This window comes from Danio aesculapii, chromosome 8 (assembly GCF_903798145.1).
Source record: "Danio aesculapii chromosome 8, fDanAes4.1, whole genome shotgun sequence".
NCBI classification, from domain to species: domain Eukaryota; kingdom Metazoa; phylum Chordata; class Actinopteri; order Cypriniformes; family Danionidae; genus Danio; species Danio aesculapii.
Window position 1 is genome coordinate 52,715,052 of NC_079442.1, and position 22,557 is coordinate 52,737,608.

General features: G+C 31.8%; 1 protein-coding gene across 1 annotated transcript; it reads left to right on the plus strand.

Annotated features, from left to right (window-relative positions):
* Nucleotides 1-2,267: 2,267 nt before the first annotated feature.
* dgcr6 (DiGeorge syndrome critical region gene 6) lies at nt 2,268-22,535 on the plus strand. Its single transcript, XM_056464488.1, has 6 exons — nt 2,268-2,416; nt 5,818-5,944; nt 7,549-7,709; nt 18,625-18,725; nt 21,019-21,159; nt 22,133-22,535. Exons 2-6 carry the CDS (start codon nt 5,835-5,837, stop codon nt 22,211-22,213), a joined length of 594 nt encoding a protein of 197 aa, XP_056320463.1. The 5' UTR covers nt 2,268-2,416; nt 5,818-5,834; the 3' UTR covers nt 22,214-22,535.
* The last annotated feature ends 22 nt before the right edge of the window (nt 22,536-22,557 follow it).

Sequence of the window (22,557 nt, forward strand, 5' to 3'; positions counted from 1 at the left end):
CATGAAGATCTTCAGCTGCATCTTCGGAGTCACCAAGAAAATCCTCCAGAAGCGCTTGACTGGTGTGTGTGTGTGTGTGTTAGATCCTCATGATGATGGTGATGAGTCCGATCTCTTGTCCGTCAGCTCTGCGTTATTCTGGTCATGTTGACTGTACTGATGGTCTTATTGTGAGTGTGTGGTGGTCTTTGTGTGTCCGCGTGTGAGTCGTGATGTTTCTGAGTGTGTTCACGGATCATGATGATGATGATGATGATTTTGAGACTTCAGTGGTGTTGAGAAACTGATGAGCGAACAGCGACACCTGCTGCTGAAACACGAGCAGTGCAGCGGCAGAACCGTCAAATGCAATGCATCGTTATTTCTGTAGCACTTTTACTATTATTATTATTATTATTATTATTATTATTATTATTATTATTATTATTATTATTATATTAAAATTAATTAATATACTAATATCATATATTATACTTTAATTCTGTTAAATTTATCTTTTATTTGTATAGCGCTTTTACAATGTAGATTGTTTCAAAGCAGCTTAACATAGACATTCTAGTAGCTTGAGACTGTGTCATTCCAGTATTATAAATTCAATTAAGGACAAATAGTTAATACAAAGATGCATTGCTTGTATTTGTATTATTTAATTGTTTTTATATATAAATATACACACTGAAAAAATGGTTCATTGGATTTACAAAATGTTTTTAAGGTAAGTGTTTGCAAACAATTTATATGTATAAATCTTGGTCAAATTTTAAGCTGAATCAAATTAACCTTATGAGTCCATTGAACTTAATTATGTTAAACTGACTTAAAACAGCTTGCATAAGTTAGAACATGATTAACTTACAATGTATAAGTTACAATGACTTAAAAGCACATGCTGTCAGGACTAATTTATCATTTGTTCTTTTTACTGTAACAATGTTCAATTAATTTAAATCATCCAAATTATTATTATTATTATTATTATATTAATATTATCAAATATTGTTGAATATTTTCCAAATATTGCTGTTACAGAGCAAGGTCTTCAAGTAACAAATATTAATAATAATAATAACAATAATAATAATAATAATAATAATAATAATACTTTTAAAAAAGTCTTTAAAGGTCACTAATCGGAATACTAATATCTTGCAAAATAACTAGCAAAATATTAAGTACTGTTATTATTGCAACGACAATATTATAGAATAATATAAAATTTAGTTATTAAAATTTAGTTATTAAAACTATTAAACCATTATGTTATATGTGTATATACACTTTAATTACAATATTATATACTATTTTATATTAAATAAAGACAAATGAACTTAATAATAATCAGTATAATAAATATATAATCATATTTGTATAAATACTATTTTCATTTTTATTTATTTCATATTTATTATGTAATATTTATTTGTATGTAATATTTATCTGTGCATTTATATTATTCACTTCATTATTTATTATTAACTTCAGTGCTATTATTTTATTACTAATCATATTATTTAGGATTAAGTAATTTAATTATTAGGAAATAAACAATGCTTTTAATAAATAAACCACACGTTAATTTATTTGTTTTTGCACAATTTCGTTGAAGAATTATTGCTTATTCCACATGCACTTTTTCGGGGGAAAAGTATGCATTTAAATGCGTTTAATTTTAAGCAAATAAAATAGTATACACAATATTTTACAGTCTATGCACAGTGCTCAGGATAATTGAGTCCTCCCCATTTTGAAAATTCATATTTTTCTCCATTTCTCAGTGAATATAGGCAATGTATTTTGGTGCATTTAAACAAAAAAAGATTTATTAAACAGATATATTTAGAAATTGAAAAATAATACAGTTAAATTCAAGCAAAATATTGCAAAAACAAACAAACAAACAAACAAATAAATAAATAAATAAATAATACAACCTACAACCTACAAAATCTCTTGATTTTTCCCTTTTTTAAATTTGTATTTAATATTTTTCTATAACATATACATTCGGCTGTACTCGTTTTTGAACCATTATTGTAAGTTATTTTGTTAGATTAGCCCCAGATTTGACTTCAGTACTGACTAATCTAATGTATACGCACAAATATAATATTGTATAGCTTCCTATTAAAAATATGAATTAAAAGATAGACTTGTGACGGGTGTACTTATGTATGCTGAGCACTGATTATTAATTGGAAAAACAAAAGAGAAAAGGCATATGAAAGGGCAGACCCGCGTGCAGAAGGACCTCAGTCAGTACTGCGCATGCGCATGTTCACACGCACGGTTCAAAACATTCGCCTGACTCTGTAAACTCTGTAATTGTTGACAAAACTGATGAAAATATCGCTCGTGTTTGTTCTCGACAGCTTTAAACATCAGTCGGGGTTTCTCCAGGAGCTGAAACACACAGCAGGTGAGAGTTTTATTCAGTCACTCTTTGTTTTTGGTGTCAGTTATAGAACATTCATTAAAACCGTCCTAAGAAAACTGAATAAATAACCAATATCGATTACACATTTTCTCTTAAAGTCAGTCATTTGTCAAATTTACCAAAACTTACTGAGGAAAAGTGGGTTTTATCATTCTTTATACAGTATTGTGATTGTATATTTTCACATTGTTCATAAATATGGGTTAATATTTTGTATATTTAGCCATTCGCATTCAGTAAAATAGTAAGGCACATTTAAAAAAATGTGAATACAGATTATTTGTTATAATGACGTACAAATGTAATTAGCACAACACATTACATTTGTAAATATAGCTCGGCATTTAATAAACAATCTATATAAGAAGATCCCTATGTAGTTTACCATGCTATTTTAAATATTCGGTCTGAAATCACATGTAAGACTTCATATTATGATTTAATTGGCTGTAAACAGTGTTGTACCTTTAGTCATTGGTTGCTAATATGATTTCCTTCAAAGAATACTATTCTGAAATGATGTTAAGATGCTGAAAATGTGTTGTTAGATCACACTCTCCATGCCAGATAAATGAGATCTAGCCCCAGACGCCAGATCCTGTCAGAAAATGTCTGTTTCACTTGGCAGGGCAAACCTGTTAACCAGTATTTAACTGAATTAACAGTCTCCTATCAATATAGGAGTTGACTGAGAAAGCCAGAGAGGATCAGAAGCAGGAGACGAAGTAATGATGATAAAGAAAGAGTTTATTGAATAATCTTTGTTGCGTATGATTCAATGCTCAGAATTTATCTGACCATGATAAATCCAACAAGTGTTATTATACCACAAGCAAATGGAAGATTACTGCTTCAGAACATTGTCCAAAGACAATACAGACCTTGAAATGGAGACATTCTCTTATCTCTTACTCATAAAACAAGTATCGCTTAAATCCACACAGTCATCAGATTGTAACAGAATGGAAATAATAATAAAGCAATAATTATAGTAAAATAGTAATAATAATATATAAAAACATAACAAAATGACAAATAATAAGCAATAATAATAATTATATAATTAACTAACGATCAATAAAAGGATATAATGATAATTATATAAATTACTAATGATCATATTATTAAATAGAATAATTAAATGAAGAATAAATGAATGAAAACAAATGAAAATAAAACACAACACAAATGAACGGTTGCTTTCTTGATACAACACGCATACGTTTGCTCCAAGGATTCTCAGATCCTTAGTTAGATTTTTCAGCGTGAACACAAAACCAACTTTGATACTGCCTCACTAAATATTATTAAGCAGCAAACAGAGCTGGGTAAATGACTTAGTAATGAATCATTATGATATTCATCTGCACTCCTAGTGTTTTTTATATTTAATATTTGATGTTGCATTGATGTTGATTTGAGTTTAATGTTTTCTGGTATTGGTATTTAGTAATGTTGCTGTTTTCTAAATTGACTTAATTACAGAAAAATGGTGTAAAACCATACGATTTTGTGTTCTTTCTTCTGTTGAACACAAAAGAAGATATTTTGAGGAATGTTGAAATCTGATGGCCATCGACTTCCATAATATATTTACAGTCCTGGGGGTAAATGAGTGCATCCCTTACAGATCTTTTTTTAATTAAAATTTTCAATAGGATACCTTTAACAATAATATATTTATAGTATATAATATATTTATGTTAGAGAGTTTCCAAAATTAGAACTAATTTAACAAAAAAAAACAACAACTGGAGATCACAGTCCAAACATTAGTACACCCAAATTAATATGTTGAGGAATAAAATGTTATTGATGATAAAACAAATCAAGAGAAACATGAAAAATTGTGAATTTAAATGTATTATCTTTCTATTTCTAAAGTCGTTTGGTGAGCAAACTCTTACTTTAATATATATATAACTGTTTTAAGAGATGTGTTTTGTTTAGTTGCATCAAAATGTATTGCCTATATCCTCTGAGAAATGGATAAAAATATACATTTTCATATAGAGGTTGTGCTCATTTATGCTAAGCAACGTATATAATTTTCCTGTATGGATGTCAATGGCAGCCGATTTCAAGCATTCTTCGAAATATCTTCTTTAGTGTTCAAAACTCAGGTTTGGAATCACTTGAGATTAAGAGGGTGAAAGTCTGAATGTGTGAACTTAAAACTAAATTTACCCCAATCCTAAACTTTACTACTAAATATCAATAAGCAGCAAAGAGAGCTGGGTAAAGGAATTGGTAATGAATCATTATGATATTTATACAGTCATCTGCACTCCTAGTGTTTTTTATATTTAATATTTGATGTTGCATTGATGTTGATTTGAGTTTAATGTTTTCTGGTATTGGTATTTAGTAATGTTGCTGTTTTCTAAATTGACTTAATTAAAGAAAAATGGTGTAAAACCATACGATTTTGTGTTCTTCTGTTGAACACAAAAGAAGATATTTTGAGGAATGTTGAAATCTGATGCCCATTGACTTCCATAATATATTTACAGTCCTGGGGGTAAATGAGTGCATCCCTTACAGATCTTTTTTTAATTAAAATTTTCAATAGGATACCTTTAACAATAATATATTTATAGTATATAATATATTTATGTTAGAGAGTTTCCAAAATTAGAACTAATTTAACAAAAAAAAAACAACAACTGGAGATCACAGTCCAAACATTAGTACACCCAAATTAATATGTTGAGGAATAAAATGTTATTGATGATAAAACAAATCAAGAGAAACATGAAAAATTGTGAATTTAAATGTATTATTTTTCTATTTCTAAAGTCGTTTGGTGAGCAAACTCTTACTTTAATATATATATAACTGTTTTAAGAGATGTGTTTTGTTTAGTTGCATCAAAATGTATTGCCTATATCCTCTGAGAAATGGATAAAAATATACATTTTCATATAGAGGTTGTGCTCATTTATGCTAAGCAACGTATATAATTTTCCTATATGGATGTCAATGGCAGCCGATTTCAAGCATTCTTCGAAATATCTTCTTTAGTGTTCAAAACTCAGGTTTGGAATCACTTGAGATTAAGAGGGTGAAAGTCTGAATGTGTGAATTTAAAACTAAGTTTACCCCACTCCTAAACTTTACTACTAAATATCAATAAGCAGCCAACAGAACTCGATAGATGACTAAGTAACGAATTGTTATGATATTAACTATTATCGCACTCCTATTACAGATTAAAATATAGTTTCATATCTTATTTTGTGTTCAACTGAGGAAAAAGCTCAGGTTTGGAACCACATGAGAATCAATAAATGACAAGTATTTATCATTTTTATGTGAACTATCCCTTTAAGAAGGGTTTAAGAGTTGTTTGGATGCTGATCTGCTGTTTGTCTGTTGTGAAGGCTGATGTGGGATCATCATGGATCTGTACTGTACTGTGAGTGGTGATCAGTCTGATTCTGCCAGACAGCAGGAGAGACATTATTACCTGCTGTCAGAGCTGCAGATGCTGGTGAAGGACCTGCCCAGGTGAATATCCACATTTATTTTTTATTTTTTTAATGATTAAAAAAAATATTTTTCCAGATATTTCCCATATGATGTTGAACTGATTCAGGAAATTTTCACAGTATTTCCTCTAATATTTTTTCTTCTGGAGAAAGTCTTATTTGTTTTATTTCAGCTAGAATAAAAGCAGTTTTTAATTGTTTTAATCCCATTTTAAGGTCAATATTATTAGCCCCCTTAAGCAATATTAGTTTTGGATTGTCTCCAGAATAAACCACTGTTATACAATGACTTGCCTAATTACACCAACTTTACCCTAATTAACCTAGTTAAGCCTTTAAATGTCACTTTAAGCTGAATACTAGTGTCTTGAAGAATATCTAGTCAAATATTATTTGCTGTCATCATGACAAAGAGAAAATAAATTTAAGTTAATAAGTTATTAGAAATGAGTTATTAAAACTATTATGCTTAGAAATGTGTTGAAGAAATCTGCTCTCTGTTAAAACAGAAATTGGGGGTAAAAAAAATTTGGTGATAAAAAGTGTAAAATTTAATGTGCAATATGATATTTTCTTTTATATATATATATATATATATAACCAATGTTATTTAAAAATAATACTTTTATTTAATTATAAAACATGTAAAAGTAATGTATATTAAAATATAATTATAATATTAGTGCCGGGGAAAGATCAATCATGAAGATAAAAGTTTGTTTTGACATAAGACGTGTATGTACTGTTTATATAGATTTTTTATTTATATATATCTATATATATATATATATATATATATAAATAAATGCTCACATGCGTGCATGTTAGATGTAAAACATAAATGTATATGATGCAAATTATATATAAATTTACATATCTGCGCAAATGTGAGTGTGTTTGGGTGTTTCCCAGTACTAAGTTGCGGCTGGAAGGGCATCCGCTGTGTAAAACATATACTGGATTAGTTGGCGGTTCATTCTGCTGTGGCGACCCCTGATGAATAAGGGACTAAACCGAAGGAAAATGAATGAATGAATATCAGTGCAAAGGTTTCGTATAGTTTTTCTTATGTATGCATGTTTATCCATAATAAATATATGTAATATATACTTTTATTTTGGATGTGGTTAATTGTGATTCATTTTTCCCATAATAACAATTACAAAAATCTTGACTAATCAAAATCTTGTCAGATTATTTGAGGGAAAATAAAGCATTGCTACAACTTCTGAAACGGAACAGGCATGTTTTACTGTTGCATAATACAAATCAGCTTATTGTAAACAAGCAAAAATACATCAATATAATTATAAAGATGACCACCGCTTTGGTCTACTGCACAGGTGTCAGACTCTGCAGAGTTTAGTTTTAACCCTAATTAAACACACCTGATCAAACTAATTTGAGTCCTTCAAGCTTGTTTGAAGCCTGCAGGTAAATGTGTTGGAGCAGGGTTGGAACTAAACCATGCAGGAACTGACTTTGACACCACTGGTCTACTGGATTAGCTGTATCTAGAGCAGTCAAAAGGCTGTATTATTTTGATCATTCAGACTGTATAAATGCATCATTATTGTGAAGTGTGTTTGCAGTTTTGAGTAAGTGTTTTGTTGTCTTCTTCAGCTCGTTTCAGCAGCGTCTGTCCTACACCACTCTCAGTGATCTGGCTCAGGCGCTCATTGATGGGACGGTCTATGAAATCGTTCAAGGCCTGCTGGATATTCAGCATCTGACAGAGAAAAACCTCTACAACCAGAGACAAAAACTACACAGCGAACACAGAGGTGTGTGTGTGTGTGTGTGGAAACAACACACTCCTGAAGCATTATTTCAAACCAGTGATTCAGAGTTAATATAATAATATTCTGAATAGGGGTGTAGCAGATCACAACCCACAGTTCGAAACGCACGTCATCTTCAGATTACTTTTTTTCGTGAATTTATATGTTAATCCAACATTTATAACAATTGCAGAGAGATCGCCTCCCGTGTCATTTAAATCACTTGTATGAAAGCATTTTGGCTCCCCTGTAAAATATAAAGATGAAGAAGTTGTGGTGGGACCTGAAAGCTTTCCTAGGCTATTAATTAAAGGTGTTTTCTGTCACTACTTGTTTAGCCTGCATTAATGCATTCAGTGTAAAGCTGCACAAGTAAACATTAAAAGACCGAGATCTCCATTCAAACCAGTGCATCATGAATGATAAATGATGATTATTTGCTTATGTTTATTAATCCTTCGAAGCGCTGCATTCAGATCTGCTGTTGACGGAGAGAGATTCAGTTTTCACTCTTTTTCAGTGAGTTACAAACAGTTAAATAACACAGAATTACTGGGAGAACAGTTTATAGTTTCGATATAAACACTGAAGTTTATGGTGACGATTAAAATCAGTTTAATGGAACTTGACGCTGGTGAATGTTGTAGCAATTACATTGTGTAGCCAAAGGGTGGCGACAAACAACCTCCAAAATTATGTCACTGCATAGGTTTTCAAAAATGATCCACCTATAATGAAACATGACGTTTTATGTGTGAATTGGTGAATCATTAATTAAAAATAAATATGATCTGTTGTACAAGAAGAACTGTGATAATTGGGATCTGTTACACCACTAATTCTGAAACTGATCTCAGATCACTTTAATGACAAATTTGTCTAATACAAAGATGATACGAAACCACTGATCTGTAATAGAGTTTTAAATAGAGGCGTTGCTTCCATCTATACTGTCAGGAGGTCTTGCTATTGGAGTACATTATATATTACAGTATATTATTATTTTATGATCCTGTTTTACAGCTGTTACTACTCACTTCACAGGAAAAGAAAACTTTAATGTGCTCATAAATGACAAAATAAGCTTGAAGAGAACCTGAACAGATTTGCCTCATTCTTTACTGAACTTTGTGTCAGTCTTGTAACTGTACACCGGGTCATTTTTGAAGAGGAGCAACTAATCCCCGTAGCACAGACATTGTAGCTCTCTGTCATTAGGGCACAGTAAGATGGTGGATCCAACACTTCTGGTGGCTTCACTGCCTCTTAGCAGTTTAGAACGCAATGCGCAGTTTATTCATTCTATACGGATCAGTGTTTGAAACGGTGGTATTTTAGTGTTATTACCAAGGACTGGATTTTTAAGAGGAAAATGAGTTCACCACTTACAGATCTCTTTTAAATTAAGATTTTCTACATGATGCTTTACAGCAAATTTGTGCAAAGTTTTTCCTACTAAATATATATACAAGTCAGAATTATTAGCCCACATTTGGATTTTTTCTCTTTTTTTTTTTATATTTTTCAAATGATGTTTAACAGGGCAAGAAAATGTTCACAGTATGTCTGATAATATTTTTTCTTCTGGAGAAAGTCTTATTTGTTTTATTTCGGCTTTAATAAAAGCAGTTTTAAATTTTTTAAACACTATTTTAAGGTCAATATTATTAGCTCTTTTAAGCTATTTATTTTTGAATGTCTCCAGAATAAACCATCGTTATACAATAACTTGCCTAATTACCCTAACCTGCCTAGTTAACCTAATTAACCTAGTTAAGCCTTTAAATGTCACTTTAAGCTGTATAGAAGTGTCTTGGAGAATATCTAGTCTAATATTATTTACTGTCATCATGACAAAGAGAAAATAAATCAGTTATTAGAGATGAGTTATTAAACTATCCATTAAACAGAAATTAAGGAAAACAAATAAACGGGGCTAATAATTCGGGGGTGGGGGGGCTAATAATTCTGACTTCAACTGTATGTGTATATATATATATATATATATATAGCAAATTGTATTACAATAAATTTGCCAAGGGGAATTTGCTAATTTATTCAATAATATAAAAAAACTAGAAAATATTTGAAAATGAAAACCTAGTATTATTACAGACATTATAGACATTGTAGCTCTCTGTCATTAGGGCACAGTAAGATGGTGGATCCAACACTTCTGGTGGCTTCACTGCCTCTCAGCAGTTTAGAACGCAACGCTGTTTGAAACAGTGGTATTTTAGTGTTATTACCAAGGACTGGATTTTTTATGAGCATAAATGAGTTCAACACTTACAGATCTCTTCTAAATTAAGATTTTCTACATGATGCTTTACAGCAGGGGTGTGAAGTTTTTCCTACTGTATATATATATTAAGTCAGAATTATTAGCCCCCATTTTGATTTTATTTCTTTTTAAAATATTTTTCAAATGATGTTTAACAGAGCAAGGACATTTTTACAGTATGTCTGATAATATTTTGTCTTCTGGAGAAAGTCTTATTTGTTTTATTTCGGCTTTAATAAAAGCAGTTTAAAAATTTTTAAACACCATTTTAAGGTCAATATTATTAGCTCTTTTAAGCAATTTTTTTTCAAATGTCTACAGAACAAACCATCATTATACAATAACTTCAACTGTATATATATATATATATATATATATAGCAAATTGTATTACAATAAATTTGAAAAAAATTACAAAAACTAGAAAATGTTTGAAAATGAAAAATAAAAGCAGTTTTAAATTTTTTTAAACACCATTTTAAGGTCAATATTGTTTTTATATTTTATAATTTTTTTTTTTTCGAATGCTAATAATTCTGACTTCAACTGTGTATATATATATATATATATATATATATATATATATATATATATATATATATATATATATATATATATATATATATATATATATATATGTATATATATATATATATATATGTATATATATATATATATATATATATATATATATATATATATATATATATATATGTATATATATATATATATGTATATATATATATATATATATATGTATATATGTATATATATATATATATATGTATATATATATATATATATATATATATATATATATATATGTATATATATATATATATATATATAAATTTGCTAATTTATTCAATAATATAAAAAAACTAGAAAATGTTTGAAAATGAAAACCTAGTATTATTTTTAGCATTTCATAATGAACTTATTACTGTACAAACATAATCCCATTTATAACACAACGGAGTTCAATGCTGAATACACCAGTCGAGCTGCTCCTACCTTCACCATAATTTGCTCGCAGATGACCTGTGCATTGTCAAGTGACATTATTTACATTTTAAATGTCTGATTCACGGTGTCATGGTAGCGCAGTGGGTAGCTCGAAGGTCGCTGGTTTGAGTCTCGGCTGGGTCAATTGGTGTTTCTGTGTGGAGTTTGCACGTTCTCCGTGGGTTTCCTCCGGGTGCTCCGGTTTCCCCCACAGTCCAAACACATGCGTTATAAGTGAATTGATGAACTAAATTGGCCGTAGTGTGTGTGTGTGTGTGTGTGTGTGTGTGTGTGTGTGTGTGTGTGTGTGTGTGTGTGAGAATGGTTGTGTATGGGTGTTTCCCAGTGATGGGTTGCAGCTGGAAGGACATTCGCTGCGTAAAAAATATGCTGGATAAGTTGGTGGTTCATTCCACTGTGGCGACCCCTGATGAATTAAGGGACTAAGCCAAAGGGAAATTAATGAATGAATGTTTTTCTTATTGTCTACCACGTATAGTTTAAGTCAGAATTATTAGCCTTCCTGAATTATTAACGCTCCTGTTTATTTCTTTCTCCAATTTCTGTTTAACGGATATCAGATTTTCTACAAGGGCATCCACTGTGTAAAACAGGGGTGCCCAACCCTGTTCCTGGAGATCTACTTTCCTGCAGATTTCAGTTGCAAGCCATATAAAACACACCTGCCTGTAATTATCAAGTGCTGTTCAGGTCCTAATTAATTGGCTCAGGTGTGTTTGATCAGGGTTGGAGCTGAACTTTGCAGGAAGGAACAAGGAACAGGGTTGAGAAGCCCTGGTGTAAAACATATGCTGGATAAGTTGGCGGTTCATTCCACTGTGGTGACCCCAGATTAATAAAGGGACTAAGATGAAAAGAAAATGAAAGAATGAAAGTCTGATTCATTTACAACATTTTAATTGAATAATTTTATTTCAGTTTTTTGTAGTTCAGCAATAAAACAAACAAACAAAAGGTGATGTTAAATTATAAATGACGATCTCTGTCAAAGGCATTCGACCAAACCACCTCCCGATCATTCGCCCCTCTCCTTTCAAATGCGTTGGTGGGCCAAATCAAAGGTCATCACGGGCCAACTTCGGCCCACAGGCCCTACTTTTGCATCTTTGCTTTACAGTATTATATTTGTGCAAATACATTAGATTAGTCAGTACCAAAGACAAATCTGGAGCTGATCTAACAGAAAAACTGAAGTTCATATAGTCCAAAAAGTAGCACACCCAAATTAATATGTTGGGAAAAAAAAGGTCCCGTCAGGAGCTTTGAAATGTGCATTTTTATTCGATGTTTGATGTAATCTCAGCCAAAACATGATGAGAGGGTGGGAAATAGAGTAGCTCCTCTCCTTTAAAAAAACAGCCAGTAGCGTTTTGTTTTATCACAGCTGTGCCAGTGAGAGTGGTGGAGCTCAAGCGCAAATGACAAGCGTCTTGGAGGCGGGGCATGTCAGACACTAGAGAGCATTTGATTGGTTAAGATGTGATGCGAATCAAACTATTGATCCATTTGGGCGGACGCGTCAAACGACAAGCTTTACATGTTAATATCAGTTTAATGTCACTGTTTTGGTGCGCACTAGCTAATAGGTATCCTACAAACTAACATTACCAATACTAACATCTACAAAACTATATTTTCATTACATGGGACCTTTAAATCATATGAAATTTCTTTAAACAGGTGACCAAACTTTTATTTTAATGGATATAACTGTTTAATTAAACTGCTTTGTTTAACATATTGGCTATATTGTAATCTCAGCCAAAACATGATGAGAGGGTGGGAAATAGAGTAGCTCCTCCCCTTTAAAAAAACAGCCAGTAGCGTTTTGTTTATATCACAGCTGTGCCAGTGAGAGTGGTGGAGCTCAAGCGCAAATGAGGAGCGTCTTGAAGGGGGCGGGGCATGTCAGACACTAGAGAGCATTTGATTGGTTAAGATGTGATGCGAATCAAACCATTGATCCATTTGGGTGGACGTGTCAAACGACAAGCTTTACATGTTAATATCAGTTTAATATCTTCTAAATGCAAGTTTTGTCACTGTTTTGATGCGCACTAGCTAATAGGTATCCTAAAAACTAACATTACCAATACGAACATCTACAAAACTATATTTTCATTACATGGGACCTTTAAATCATATAAAATTTCTTTAAACAGGTGACCAAACTTTATTTTAATGGATATAACTGTTTAATTAAACTGCTTTGTTTAACATGTTGGCTATATTCACTGAGAAATATATAATATATCATTCATTAGTTTTCTTTTTGGCTTAGTCCCTTTATTAATCTGATGTCGCCACAGCGGAATGAACCACCAACTATTCCAGCATATGTTTTACACAGCGGATGCCCTTCCAGCTGCAACCTAGTAATGGGAAACACCCGTACACACTCATTCGTGCGCACACACACTCAAACACTACACTCTAAAAAATAACTCAAGCGATCTGTTACCACTACATAGTTTAATACATTGTTATAACTTGAAAATTCTATATTGCTGATTATATTAAAACTATTACATTGCCAGAATAATTTTATTAAGTTTTCACAACAGGAAAATATTGATAATTACATCAACTTTAAAAATTGGGTTATTTAAAGATAAATATATCTGCCAATTAGTTTAAAACAATATTTAACTTGTAGGAAACAAAAAAATTGCATTGATAACTCAATTTTTCCACACCAATGGAGTTCTGGATTTCAAAGCTCCTCCCCCACTCAACGATCAAGAGGCATGTCCGGACAAGTTTTAAGCAGACTGTTTGGCACAACGGATATTTAAGGTGAGATATCTGGGTTTTATTTCATTTCCAAATCAATTTTCTCCATTCCACTACTGTTGGCTACTCCTGGTAAATATAGTTGATGTTGGCAGGGTTTTTTGACTAGAAAATAGTAGATAAGAATGTAAAAACCCATACGGTAAGCCAGAAAGGCAATTTAATTTGAGCTGTAAATAGAAAAATAATTTAGACTTATAGTATATTTATAGTATATGCTGAGATTTTAATACAAAGTTCATGCAATTGTATTATAACTTCCTAGGCTGATCTGTATTTTAGATATAAGTGGGCTTATATATAAAATGGGTTGGGGGTGCAAAATGTGTAAATTTGAAACATCAACACAAATAGTGTTGCTAAAACATTACAGGCTACACCATGGTCATTGTGGGCAACCATTTCCATGCCTCTACCAAGACTGTTTGTGTTCTTTCAGAACATGGGGTAGCCTTAGATCACATTTATCAAGACATCACTCTACGGAAACTCAGAAAACCTCCAGATCTGCAGAAAGTTTTTCTTTTACTTGTCCTTGTTGCAATGCCATGACAATTTCCACAGAAATAGAGTTATTTGAACATTTGGGTCGACAAGTGAAAAAACACGAAACTGTCATCTGTGTATTTCAGAACTGCAATTTCAGCACTAACATTTATGGTACATTTGCTTCCCACAGAAGCCGAAAACATACTCCTCACTCATTGCATGATTTCAAGGCTGACATAATAAAAAGGTATGTATGTTCAGTCAATGCAGATCAACACAGTGATGTGGAAGTTCAAAGTGGGGAGCTGTCTGATGAAGGTCAAGATGACAATAATGATGTGACAGACCAGCCAAACTGCATAGAAAAAAATTTGGCTTTGTTGTTTCTTAAACTTGAGAGCACTTTTAATGTGTCTAACAGGTGTATAGATGAGATTGTTGAAGAGTTAAATTTTATATCTCAATCAGCATCCGAACCCATTATCAAAGGTATTTTGCAGTCCTGCTTGCAGAAGCACAATTGTGAAATTGATAAATCTGTTGTGTCAGACATGGTGACAGAGCTGTGTGATGCAAATCCTTTTTCCTCTGCCCTGATTAGCAGTAATAACCAATAAGATGGGCAAGACATTCTCCCTTCGCAGGCAGGAAATAATTTACAATGCCCCTGAAATAAGGGACATCTTGGAGCGCTGGCCTGCATTATCAGATGCAACACAGGTAAGTTTAGTTTTATTTTTTGTCTAGTTTCACAATTTTGTGAGAAAATCATCTTGAAGTTATTTATTCTAAAAACAATAACATATTACATGTTATTTGTTCTGTTACACACTATATATAATTATTCCATTATTTAATTATTCCATTCTTATTTTCTACAGATAAATGAAGAATTCAAGAGGATAACCACTGTAAGTCTTGAATCCACATTTATGGCCAAACTTGACAAATGCACCCCAAAACTAATGGACCTGGCCTCATCAAGGGGAAAGAATCAGAAGGATCAAGGATATGCTACTTGAGGTATTGTAAATAATTTGTACACACTAGAATAGTTTAGATTTCTGTTTAAAATGTCAGGTTGCCGTCAGTTGTTAGTTCAGATAAAACCACATTCATTTACTGTAGTTACTTTATCTTGAGATATATATATATATATATATATATATATATATATATATATATATATATATATATATATATATATATATATATATAATATTTTTTTTTTTATTATTTATTTATTTATTTTTTTTTTATATAAAACAGAACAATGCAGTTGAAGTATGGAGAGAAGTAGCCATCCGCTGTCTTGTTGTCTATCTTGGAGAGAAAGAAGAAGACCTTTTCAAGGAGTTTGCTGTAAGTATTACAAAGTTTTGAAATTAAAATTAAATCTTCATTTGACAGTGGAAACATACAAGACAAAATATACGCTCAATGACTGCTCTCTTTTAGTTTAATGAGTAGGTATACTACACTGTCCACACACACTGGGTTTACCTAGCTCTGCGTTATAATAACAACATACTATTTAATCATCTGTTCAATAAACAGATGTTGACAATAATGATATGAGAAAGATTTGTAAAATGGGAATGACTGTTGCTTTTCACTTTTACATTTAAATTACATTGTAAAACTTATTATTCTTATGATTGAGCTGCTGGGTGCATGACCATGTAAGAGGTAAAATAACAGTTTCCAGAGATTAACTGAAATCAAATATACAGTTAAAGTAAGAATTATTAGCCCCCCTGAATTATTTGCCCCGTTTATTTTTTTCCCCAATTTCTGTTTAACGTAGAGCAGATTTTTTCAACACATTTCTAAACAGAATAGTTTTAATAACTTATTTCTAATAATGGACTTATTTTATCTTTGCCATGATGACAGTACAGAATATTAGACTAGATATTCTTCAAGACACTTCTATACAGCTTAAAGTGACATTTAAAGGCTTAACTAGGTTAATTAGGGTAACTAGGCAGGTTAGGGTAATTAGGCAAGTTATTGTATAATGATGGTTTGTTCTGTAGACTATCCAAAAAATAAAGCTTAAAGGGGCTAATAATATTGACCTTAAAATGTTTTTTTTTTTTTTTTATTTAAAACTGCTTTTATTCTAGCCGAAATAAAACAAATAAGACTTTCTCCAGAAGAAAATAAAATTATCAGACATACTGTGAAAATGTCCTTGCTCTGTTAAACATCATTTGGGAAATATTAAAAAAGAAAAAAAAATTCAAAGGGGGGCTAATAATTCTGACTTCAACTGTAAGTAAAATTTAAAAAAAAGAAGAGTTTATAAATGTAATTACCTCTATCAAGCTAATCTATTTTTTTTATCTTGCTTTACAAGAATACACAAGAATTTGAGGCAGACCTTGAAAAGCAAGTGATGACAATTGCCATCATTGGTGATCAGTCAACTCTGGAATTGAACCACAAGACGGGAACCATCGTTGTTGAGGGAATCAGAATCCTTAATGGAATGGATATCTCAAGGTGTTGTGCTCTGCTGATAGGCATAATATATGCTCTGAATCTGAGCTACCCCAAGGAGCTTAAATATACTTGTGAAGTGTTTCAGAAGCTGTTTCTCGAACTTGATGGACTGAAACCCAGTGCAAAAGTAATGCGTCTCAAGAACAGCATTTTCTCAAGCCTCTACTTATTTCAAGGTAGATTTTGCTCTTTATGTTGCACTTTATATTGTTTTGTATTTTGAAGTCCAGATACTGATCTTTTTTGTTTATTGTTTTCATACTGTTTATATATAAATTGTGGCATTTATATATGTTTTTTTATAATAATACAAATGTTACATGTTTTTCAATTAAGGTTAACTAATATAAGATAGTTTGAAAAATGTACAATTTATAAGTTAATAGTTTACTGAAGTTTATAGTCTGCCACTGTAGCTTTAAATGTATCAATGCCTATAATTTGTTTTGTTGGAATTCATTGTGATGGCATAGCTATGCTTGCGCATGCACATCTTTGAAGGAAAAGCTGATGGCTCAGTTTGTTTATAATTTGTGGGACCGTACACATTTTTGTTTTGTAAACTTTGAGAAGTGCAATATTTAAAATAAAACACTGAAAACTGTGGTTCTAAATAAATAAAAAGTTACTGAAAAACAAAATTGCTGTTGTTAAAAAATTTATTTCTTACAGGCATCTAAATGAACAATAATATAAAAAAACAAACAAAAAAAATATTTCAGCTGCTTAATTTTTTTGATGTTTTAAACTTAAAAACTTGCTTGTATAATTATGGTAATTAAGTACATAACACTGGATATATTTTAAATGTTAATTAAAAAAGCTAGTTGGAACAACTTAAATTTTTAAGTACTCAACTTAAAAAATGGAGGTTATGCTATGTAAAAATACCTCTGATTGAAGAGGTAAAGGTAATTTGGCTAACATAATAAAGTTTGCTGTCTGAACTTCATTTTGTTAGATGTTGTCGTAACTTGAATATATTGACGCAAACTGTTGCGTTGATTTTTTTTTGTTTGGTTTAAACAATATTTTTTAGAGTGTATGGTTAATTTAACTAATCAATTCCCCTATAGCGCATGTGTTTGGACTGTGGGGTAAACCAGAGCACCCAGAGGAAACCCACGCCAACACAGGGAGAACATGCAAACTCCACACAGAAATGTCAACTGACCCAGCCAAGGCTCGAGCCAGCGACCTTCTTATGACAGTGCTACCCACTGAGCCAATGTGCTGCCCAATATAATATATATTATATGTATAATAATTTTAAATATGTGAATATTTTTACCAACTTAGTTAATTATTAATTAGTAATTATTTATCTTATTTAATAATAATATTGTATGGAAATGTGAAAACTCTGGATTTACTGCATTAAAATGTTAAAATTTATTTGAGTTCATATTAGTCTGATAAATTTCAATTAAAAAAGATTTAAAGCATTTTTAATCAGAATTTATGTATTTTTTTTACATTTGAAAAAAAAAATAAAAACAAATTAAAATAGTAAATGAATAAATAACTTAATTAATTAATTAATTACAAAGTTATTCCACGGAAATATTTATTTCATAGCTCTTCTAAAGGCAAAACATTGACATTGTGTTTTTCTAAAAGTGAATATATTATTTATTTATATATTTATTTGTTTATTTGTTTGTTTATTTATTTATATCAATTGTCATTTTATACTTAAATATAAAAGGTGTTTTTATCAACATTATTTTTTACACCGTTTACACCATTCTCACCAGCAGGTGTCACTGTAAAACTGAGAATCATTCTGCAAAGCTTGCTTTCTGTCTGTGTGTTTCAGGTCTGAAGCAGGATTTGATCCGGAAACACAAGCAGGCTCTGCAGACGTGCAAATCTCACAATCTGTCGGTTCTGAAAACTAACCAGCGAGCTGAAACTGAGGTAAAATCAGGGGAAATACAGTCAAGGAAAACCTGGAAAAGTCAAGGAATCTTGATGCCGTTTTCCAGGCCTGAAAACGTTTTGAACAAAAGTCATGGAAATTTGTTTAACAAATATCTGTATACTTGAATATAGATTAGTTGTCCTTACTACTGGGCATCACGGTGGCGCAGTGGGTAGCACGACCTCCTCACAGCAAGAAGGTTGCTGGTTCGAGCTTCAGCTGGGTCAGTGGCATTTCTGTGTGGAGTTTGCATGTTCTCTCCGTGTTCGCGTGGGTTTCCTCCGGGTCCTCCGGTTTCCCCCACAGTCCAAACACATGCGCTATAGGGGAATTGACTTGGCTAAATTGTCCGTAGTGTGTGTGTGTGTGTGAATGAGTTTGTATGAATGTTTCCCAGTGATGGGTTGCACCTGGAAGGGCATCCGCTGCGTGAAACGTGCTGGATAAGTTGGCGGTTCATTCCGCTGTGGCGACCCCTGATCAATAAAGGGACTAAGATGAAAAGAAAATAAATGAATGAATGTCTTTACTACTTTTTTGTCTTTGGCCAATCACATGCTCTCTTATTAGTGCTGTGTACGCATTATCTAAATACATTTGACATACATATAAAATTTCACCTAAATAGATTGTGGCATTTACAATATGCTGTAATACATTTTAATATGTATTGTTTTTTTTTGTTTTTTTACGGTGGCTCAGTGGTTAGCACGGTGGCCTCACAGCAAGAAAGCCACTGGTTCGAGTCCCTGCTGAGTCCCTGTCATTTCTGTGTGGAGTTTCTATGTTCTCCCCATGTTTGCGTGGGTTTTCTCTGGGTGCTCCGGTTTCCTCCACGGTCCAAATACATGCGCTATAGGGGAATTGATTAACTAAATTGGCCGTAGTGTGTGTGTGTGAATGAGTGTGTATGGATGTTTCCCAGTACTGGGTTGCAGCTGCGTAAAACATACGCTGGATAGGTTGGCGGTTCATTCCACTGTGGCGACCCATGATTATTAAAGGGACTAAGCCAAAGGAAAATGAATGAATGAATGTTTTCTTATTATTTACCATTTGCAGTTAAAGTCAGAATTATTCATCCTCCTGTATATTTCTTTCCCCAATTTCTGTTTAACCGAGAGATTTTTCTTCAACACATTTCTAATCATAATAGTTTAATAACTCATTTCTAATAACTGATTTATTTTCTCTTTGTCATGATGACAGTAAATAATATTAGACTAGATATTCTTCAAGACACTTCTATACAACTTAACTAGGTTAATTATGGTAAAGTTCGTGTAATTATGCAAGTCATTGTATTACAGGGGTTTGTTCTGGAGACAATCCAAAACTAATATTGCTTAAGGGGGATAATAATATAGACATTAAATGGCTTTAAAATAATTAAAACTGCTTTTATTCTAGCCGAAATAAAACAAATAAGACTTTCTCCAGAAGAAAAAATATTAAAGGAAATACTGTGAGACATTCCTGAATCTGTTCAACATCATTTGGGAAATAATTGAAGAAAACAAAAAACACACAGGCGGGCGAATAATTTCAACTGTAAATGTAGACTTACATGAAACATTAGGTCATGAAAATTTACTTCAGCGTGATGGGATTTCAGTAGTACAACATGTGCATGTAAGATAGACATCCAGAGTCTTTCTGTTGAGTCTCACTCACACATGAACATTTACTGAATGGAGAAGAACCCCCAAAATGTCTATATTGCAACAGAAACCAAACTGTTAAACATATTCTTGTGGAGTGCCCCATTTTTAATCTTATCAGACAACAATTTTTATCTGGAGAGACTTTAAATGAAATATTTTAAATGTGAATCCGTCTCAAATTGTACAATTTCTATCAAAAGGAAATCTTTTTATATATTATCATTATTATTATTATTGTTTATGTATTTTACCTTGTGTATTATTTATTGCTGTTGATTACTTTTAATTGTTAGAATATTTTTATAATTATAGAAAATTGGTATTTATAAAACGTGGTCAATTTGATCTATTTTTTTTTTTTTTTGCCATGACCAAGCCATAGAAGCTGAAATGGCAATAAAATTAAAACTCTCTCTCTCTCTCTCTCTCTCTCTCTCTCTCTCTCTCTCTCTCTCTCTCTCTCTCTCTCTCTCTCTCTCTCTCTCTCTCTCTCTCTCTCTCTCTCTCTCTCTCTCTCTCTCTCTCTCTCTCTCTCTCTCTCTCTCTCTCTCTCTCTCTCTCTCTCTCTCTCTCTCTCTCTTTTGAGTCTCAAAGCAAAAAAAAAACATTAATAATAATCTTTCAGGCTCTGGATCAGCGGGTCAAAGACGAGCAGAGGATGATGGACGAGAAGATTGTGGCTGAAATGGACCAGAAGGTTCTGGATCAGCAGAACACGCTGGAGAAAGCAGGCGTACCAGGTTTCTACATCACCTCCAACCCACAGGTCTCTGCTTCTCTGTTTGACAGTCTTACATTTATTCATTTAGCAGATGCTTTTATTATAGGTGACTTTTATTTTGTATCTTATGTCATTTATTTATTTATTTTATTTATCTATTTTATTATAGGTGACTTTTATTTTGTATCTTATGTCATTTATTTATTTATTTTATTTATCTATTTTATTATAGGTGGCTTTTATTTTGTATCTTATGTCATTTATTTATTTATTTTATCTATTTTATTATAGGTGACTTTTATTTTGTATCTTATGTCATTTATTTATTTATTTTATCCATTTTATTATAGCTGAGAGTCTTAATCTTTTGCTCAGTGTTGAGTAAATTATTTTAAGTCATTAATTGATTTATGATTAATTCTGCTTTCTTATTATCAGTTTATTTAATTGTTTTAGCTGATTTTACTTTCATTTATTTGTTTATGTTTTATTTATTGATTTTGTTTATGTCTGTACTTGGAGTGAAGTGTTGGTATTTTTGTGCTTCTCTGTCTGACATTTACATTTATTGACTCAGCAGACGCTTTTATTATATGTGACTTTTATTTTGTATATTATTTATAATAATAGGTCACAGTATATTCACACATTTAGACGTTCTCCTTAATAATATAATTTCAGAAAAGTATTGTTTACAATTTATAAATCATTCTAGCAGCCGATGATTACCAAAGTACAACATTGTTCACAGTCAAATAAATAATGCTAATATTGTTTTTAAGTCATACTTGCATGCGATTTCAGACCGAATATTCAAAGTTCCATAGTAAACAATATAGGGAGCAAGTCGTCACTGAACAAATGTGTGTATTTAAAACCAACTTTACCTCAATCTCCAGAATATCTGTGGTCAATACAGAAAGAAACTCCAAGATTACAACCACTAGAGTGAGAGTAAATTTCACTGTGTGTGTGGGAACTGCCTCTTTAAATGTGTTCGTTTGTCTGTGTCTGGCAGGAGGTGATGATGCAAATGAATCTTCTGGAGCTGGTTGTGAAACTGCAGCAGAAAGAGACTCTCTCTGGATCTCTGCCTTAACACAAACACATTCATACAGCATTCCTGAAGCTACTGAAAGACTCAAAGCAGTCCAGCTTCTCCGTTTGTGGATACGTTGGAATATGTTGAATATGGAATATGTTGAAGATCTGTTACGACTGCTGCTGGACGATAGGGGAAAGCTCTTTCATTTGACATGTTTTGATGGTTGTGATGTTCCCAACCGAGCATTTGTTTAGACTTTTTTCATTTTGTAAATGCATTTATAATGTATTTGGCATCTGACCACGGCACTGTTATGCTTGTTACATGTAAAGGAACTGTGTTTGTTTGTTATTGATTAATTATTTTTTAAAAACGACTCTGCATGTGTGTACTTAATT

Coding starts and splice junctions, on each gene's coding strand:
- dgcr6 (XM_056464488.1), top strand. CDS start 5,835: ATGGATCTGTACTGTACTGTGAGTGGTGATCAGTCTGATTCTGCCAGA. Junction 5,945..7,548: donor CTGGTGAAGGACCTGCCCAG/GTGAATATCCAC, acceptor TGTCTTCTTCAG/CTCGTTTCAGCAGCGTCTGT. Junction 18,726..21,018: donor ACCAGCGAGCTGAAACTGAG/GTAAAATCAGGG, acceptor ATAATCTTTCAG/GCTCTGGATCAGCGGGTCAA.